The sequence below is a fragment of the Stegodyphus dumicola genome, chromosome 7, assembly GCF_044657685.1.
Source record: "Stegodyphus dumicola isolate Sdum_Otavi_A_Nest chromosome 7, ASM4465768v1".
Taxonomy (NCBI): domain Eukaryota; kingdom Metazoa; phylum Arthropoda; class Arachnida; order Araneae; family Eresidae; genus Stegodyphus; species Stegodyphus dumicola.
In genome coordinates this window covers 176191763-176198553 of record NC_140774.1, presented here as the reverse complement: position 1 = coordinate 176198553, position 6791 = coordinate 176191763, and the positions used below count along the sequence as shown (strand labels likewise).

General features: G+C 34.7%; 1 protein-coding gene across 3 annotated transcripts in view; it reads left to right on the top strand.

The window, feature by feature from the left end:
- Nucleotides 1-1883: 1883 nt before the first annotated feature.
- The window catches only part of LOC118202091 (hapless 2), an 87573-nt gene continuing 82665 nt past the window's right edge, over nucleotides 1884-6791 (top strand). For 2 of the 3 annotated variants that reach the window (XM_085821088.1, XM_085821087.1), the window contains exon 1: nucleotides 1885-4090. In XM_085821088.1, coding sequence (XP_085677214.1) covers nucleotides 3767-4090 — 324 coding nt within the window. In that variant the 5' untranslated portion in view covers nucleotides 1885-3766. Of the gene's footprint in view, nucleotides 4091-6791 lie in introns of all 3 variants that reach the window. The other variant, XM_035374260.2, reaches the window with a different exon arrangement.

Sequence of the window (6791 nt, the reverse complement as noted above, 5' to 3'; positions counted from 1 at the left end):
GTTGAGTGCTGTTTACCAGAGACTGTCCTACGTGCGTGGGAAAGAAGCCGCTCGATAGAAGATACTGCGTCACAGCAAGATAGTGCGCGTTTTTTGGATAAACTTTTGTGCTTTCTTCGAAACGAAGTGCAAAGTGAGGAAATGATTAAGCTCGCTCGTACCGGGTTGGGAGCTTCACTTTCTTCCCATTCGCGTCCACATGCTGAGGATCCGGGTTGCTCTACAGCTGTTGATTTGGTAAATGTTCAAGACAATACAGGTAGGCGAAATTTACGTTGTATTTTTTATGAGAAATCCCACAATTCTGCCGAATGTTTTTCTGCTCGCAAAATGTCTTTAGAAGATAAATGAAAACTTTTGGTGAAAAAGCGCGCATGTTTTCGCTGCCTACGAGTTGAACACAGTTCATGGGCATGCAAAAATAAGGTAAAATGTTTAACTTGTGATAAATTTCACTACACCATTATGTGCTCAAATAGCAAACCTGTAAAGTCAAATGAAATTGACAGTACTGTTATTATAAGTAATATATTGTTTAATCAGTCAACTGTTAATGAAAATGTGTATTTGCAAACACTTGTTTTAAAAATAGTATTCGAAGGTAGACAACTTACAGTTCGTACGATTTTGGACAGCGGTTCTCAGAAATCTTAGCTTTCAGAGAGGGTCATCGCGTTTTTGCAACTGCGTCCTAAATCGAAACAAACCATTATACACAGTTTGTTTGGGGGGAGAGAGACAAGTCCTCATTCCCATTTAGTGTTTGATGTTAATTTAAGAAATTCTGAGGACACTTATGACCATAATTTTGAAGTACTTTCTCAAAACAAAATATGTGGATGTGTTCCAAAAGTAGTTGATCGCAATACCCTGAAAGAATTAAAAGAAAGAAATATTACCTTGTCTGATTTGCAAGCTAAAGAATATGACATTGAATTGCTTTTAGGAGCAGATGCCATTGGGGACATTATTACTGGCAGTTCTCTGAAACTGAACTCGGGTGTAACTGTAGTTAAGACTAAATTCGGATACACTGTGATTGGTAAAGTAAACAGCTTATCTAAAGAACCTACTTCAGCTACTATTCCAGCATTACTAGAAGATAATTTGTGTAATAATGTAGTTTCGTTGCATTGTGCTAACTTTAGCGTAACCGAACTCTGGAATTTAGATGCCAGTGGCATAACAGATCCAACTGAAGATGTTAAACTTAAACTTGCTCACCCTGACACCGTTAAGCAATTTAAAGAGAATTTAAATGTTTTTCCTGATGGACGATATGAATTGCCACTACTCTTTAAATCTGAAATTCTGCTACCTAACAATAAGTCTATGACTTTTAAAAGGCATCAAAGAATGTGTCAACGAATTAATGAGGAAAATTAGTTAGGTAGTTTAGGCAGTAACCTGCACGTTGTAGCTCTGAGAGTTGCAACATTGCGTTGCCTCGCATTTTAGAGGAATTTGTTACCAGGCCTCCTTCTTTAAGAACCAAAAAAATATTCTCGCTGCTCATTCTTTCTGTGTCGTGTTATTTCTTCGTCAAGAGCTCCTCATACATGTGATTTTTTATAATGACCTGCTTGCGTCCCTCTAGAACATTTGAAATTTTACCATGTTAATGAACTATCATAGTAGAGAAATAATCTTGAAGTATAATATTTTATATCTGAATCACTCGGATCAGTGAATAATTATAAGTTTTACAATCAGTTTTGATACAAGTTGGGCCCCGTGACCGAGTACTCTGGTGATAATACCGTTCAGTCCATGTTTAATGTGGTCGTAGTACTTTTTACATTGTATATTCTACGTAGTACATTCCTTCGTCGGTGTATTTTTGATAAATAGAAAGAAACACTAAGAACTCAAAGAATGAAAAAAAAAAAAAAAAAAAAAAAAAAAAAAAAAAAAAAAAAAAAACAACTCTATGACTTTTGTAGACAGTTTGGGTGACGTTAGGTTAAACCAAGGTCCTTAGAGGAACCTTGAGGTTAAACCACTGCTCTAGCATAATTAATTTTGTGCATTTCTTTGGTTTTGAGAATTTGGCATCATCTGCGCATAAGCGCGCAATTCGCATTTTGTCGCATTTTAAGATAAGATGTCGCATTTTAAGATGTTTTGGGAGAAAATTTGATATAATCCACATTTTTATACGAAACACGATTTACTTGCTGTAAAATTTAATTTTAGAATATGTATAAAAGCGCTGTGTTTAAGCAAAAGCAATTTTTTTAATCATCTCTGAGCTGATTTGAAGATAAAATGCCTTTCATTGTGGGAACACAAATATGAATATTCTTGCGTATTTTGTCGTAACATATTATATATTGAAACATATAAAAAATCTTTCTTGGCGAGTTTACTTTCCATGTTGGTGCCTGCTTTCATCTTGTTTTGAATAATTGAATTAATACATTTCTCATTTCAATTAATACATTTTTATCTCTTAGTATTTGCAACTAATTTGGTATACTGCTGAATTTTTGACAGTATTTTTGGTATTATATATCGTGTTTTGGCGTTTTTTCATCGTCTTTTGTATACTCTTATTTTTCTTAATTTGATTGTGTTCTGTACGTTTGTTTTCGATTAATTTTTAAATGTTAAAATGTTTTTCTTTTAAAGCATTTCAATGAAATGCCAAGGTATTGTAAACCTTGGCTTAAGGTGTGTCTTCGCTGGAGCAGAAGAAGCTGACTGCGTGAACTGGTTGTACTGATTTTTTTTTCTATTTCATTTTATTCCAATTTCTTTATGTTTTTAGATTAAAATGCCATCTGTGTTAAGCGTTGTTGAGAAGTTTCAGGGAATATTAACGGGGAATTTTAATTTTCAAATGGAAGGATGACCTTAGGAAAGCCTGGTGTAGCCAATTGATTGTTTCTTGTGTATTCATGTCAAAATCAGCAATTATTCTTAGACTTTTTAAAGGAAGCAGGCTTGATAAAGTGGGGATTTATAAGTGAGAAATGTAATTCTGAAATGAAATTTAAAGCCAAAAAGTCAAAGTCAGAGGGTTTTATGTGGGTGTGTAGGAAAGTTATGGCAAGGAAGGAATGTGGATCTCAGAAGTCAATTAGATATGGGTCATGGTTTTGCAACAGTAAGTTGAGGATAGATGAAATATTTTTTTTAACATACGAAATGCTCAGAGGGACTAAAATTCAAGAGGAGTACTTTTTGGCTTCTAATACATTAGCAGACTGGATGCGATTTATAAACGAAACTATTTTAGATTATATAGAACTATCATCGAAAAAAATAGGTGGTATTGGCAAGATAGTAGAAATAGATGAAAGTAAATTTGGAAAATGGAAATACAATAGAGTACATGCAGTTGAGGGGCAGTGGTTTTTTGGAGGGGTTGAGAGAGAATCTGGCAAACTATTTTTGGTTGCTGTCCATGATAGGAGTGAGAGAACATTATTGGGCATTATTAAGGAGTGGATTAAGCTGGTGTCCACAATTTATTCTGATATTTGGAAAAGCTATGATTGTTTAAGTAGAGAGGGTTTTGAGCATTTGAAAGTAAATCATAGTTTGGGGTAGAGTAGACTTTAAGGTACCCCTTGTATTATGGTGAAGTTGTTATTTGATTTATTGCCAAGTTGCTGTTTCATTTATGGTAGCCTGAGTAGTTGAATGTTATGGAAACCCTATTGTGATGTAATCGGGTGCATGATTCTGGGAAATTTTGAATCATGGGGTGTTTCATAAGCGTTTTTGTGGTGTGTGTTGGTTTGATTCATTAGATGGTAGAATGGCCGAATGTAGTAAGATTAATTTGAAGTTTCTGTATGATTTGGAGCGAAAGGGGAAAAGAGCTTTATTTGACTGGTTTGTAAATGAAGGTTTACTTAGTAGCCATTATAAGTGTCCTGTATGTAGGAAGGATATGCGTCTAGTCGAACATAAAAACCTTTTAGATGGATTTGAATGGGTTTGTAGGAAGAAAGGTTCAGATGGTCACTATGTGAAGAGTTCAATCAGAAAGAGTACCTGGTTTGAAAAAAGTCATTTGAGTATGATTGATATTTTGATTTTTACGTGGCTCTGGGTGTACAAAGCGAACTCGAAAATCATGGTAAGTGAATATTTACTTTTGGTAGTGCTTAAATGTATAACATGTTTTTCCGGTTAATCTTTGGATTATGGTAATTCGGTGAAAATTTGGCGACCAACCCTGCTACAGCAACCTGCTAGTTTTTGTTTGGACGCTAGTTTGTTTTCACAAAGTAAAGGCTTTTTTTTTTTTTTTTTTTTTTCTCAACATTTTTTTCCAACAAACTGCTAGCCGAATTACGCTTCTGCTAGAACTTTTATGGAACAAAAATGCTTAATCATGACGAAGATTAGGTGCAAAATTGGGAGAAAGTGCAGAATCGCAAACTGCTTGCTGCGTTTTTAAGAATTGCACATACACGGTAACCATGTACACATCGACCTATTCTCACTTAAAAAAAACATCTCAGAATTGCACAAAAATGGCATTGCGCACACTCTTGACTTTATCCATGTACACTGCTAAAGTCCTAGCTAGGATACCTTTATCGCCTTACCAAAATGTCGCCAAACTACCTGTTACCATATTCCAAAGATTAGCCGTTTTTCCTTTTTTATGTTATTTTATTGTTTGGTTTAAAATGTCTTTTATTGAGTATTTTTTGTTTGCCTATATTGTAGAATTTGGTGCTCCTTTGACTTTTTAAGTGAAAATATATCGATGTGTACATGGACAAAGTAAAGGGAGTGCGCAATGCAAGTTTGTATAATTCGGGGATTTTTTTAAAGTGAAAATAGGTCGACATGTACATGGATAAAGTCAAAGGAGTGCGCAATGACATTTTTGTGCAATTTGGGGATTTTTTTTTTAAGTGAAAATAAATCGATGTGTACATGGATACTGAGTTTGTGCAATTGTTGGCCTTGCTATTTTGGCTTTGTGTAGCGGCGATTTTTGGCCCGCTTCGCAAGCCAAAATAACGAGTCAAACAATTGCACAAAATTGATATCCATGTACCGCCAAAAATCGCCAAGTTTCACCAAGGGGTACCCTAAATTATACTTTTACCTATAGTTTTATAAGGTTTGGGTATGGTAATTCATCACTACCAAGATTTTGGCGACTGTCTCCCTAATCTGCAGTTGCCCTTTAAAAGGGGGAGTATGTAAGATACTTTCTCCCTCCTTCCAGCATGCCTTCGTGGAGCACACTTGACACATATTCGAGAGGTCTAAGTTCGAGTCCCAGTGAGGGCATAGCTTATTTTTCACATCTGCTTCAAAATAACGTAATGACTCTACATATGGATGGCAATATTTAGGTTAGAGTTGATTTTAGGGTATCCCTTGTATTATCGTGAAGTTGTTTCATTATCGCTAAGTTGTTTCGTTTATCGCCAAGTTGTTGTTTCATTTATGGTAACCTGAGTAGTTGAATGTTATGGAAACCCTATTATGATGTAATCGTTTGCATTATTCCGGGAAATTTTGAATCATAGGATGTTTTGTAAGGGCTTTTGTGGAGTGTGTGGTTGGGAAGTACATTGCTTATTTCATTGTTTAGATGGTAGAATGGCTGAATGTAGTAAGATTAATTTGAAGTTTCTGTACGATTTGGAAAGAAAGGGGAAAAGTGCATTAATTGACTGGTGTGTAAATTAAGGTTTGCTTAGTAGCCATTTTCCAGACAGTCCGAAATACGTAGGATATTTTTTACTCTTATGTTGTGATGTGATTCTTATGCTCTTATGTGTGTGTTGTTTTGTGAATTTATGTGGTGACGCCGATATACGGGTTCTAGTTCAGATAATTTTAGGAAGTTTTTGTATGCTGTTAAAGAATTTTGGTGCCACAGAGTGGATATTTGTTTTGTGTAATGCTTAAATGCATAACAGGTTTTTTCTTTTTTATGTTATTTTATTGTTTGGTTTAAAATGTAGTTTATTGAGATTATGTATTTTTTCTTTGCCTCTACTGTAGAATTGGGTGCTCCTTTGACTATTTAAGTGAAAATATATCAATGTGTACATGGACAAACTCAAGGAAGTGCACAAAGCCTAGTTTGTGCAATTCTCTGATGTTTTCTTAAGTGACAATAGGTCGATGTGTACATGGATAAAGTTAAGGAAGTGCACAATGGCATTTTTGTGCAATTCTGGGATTTTTTTTTTAAGTGAAAATAAGTCGATGTGTACATGGATACCGAGTTTGTGCAATTCTTTGTCGTGTTATTTTTACTTTGCGTAGCGACGATTTTTGAGCCAAAAATCGTCGCTACGCAAGCCAAAATAACAAATCAAAGACTTGCACAAATTTGGTATCCCTGTACCGCCAAAAATCGTGAAAGGGTACCCTAAAATATACTTTTACCCAAAATTTGTAGTATGTTTTTGAATCCAGAAAACATCACTGCCAATAGTGAAGAAAGTGACATTTGAAGAAAGTTGCCGAGAACCAAAAATTTGATCAACAGTTTAGTGAGAGTTCTCAGCACAACAGTTACAGGACCTGAATACTAGAACTTTGTAATATTTATCTTCAGATTTAAAGTATTAGTACAAAAAACGAAGTAACTCAAACAACTTACATTGACAGAAATGTTCAATTAATGAATAAATATTGAGCTTTTATAAGTAAATTTTGATTTCCTTATGGCCATAAATGCTCTAATTTTTTTTTCATATTTTTAATTTTACAATTTCTACATGATACTAGATTTCAACACGTGATCTAATATCTGAAGAATTTTGAATCGTCAACGAGTCCAGATCTTAGACTTTGTA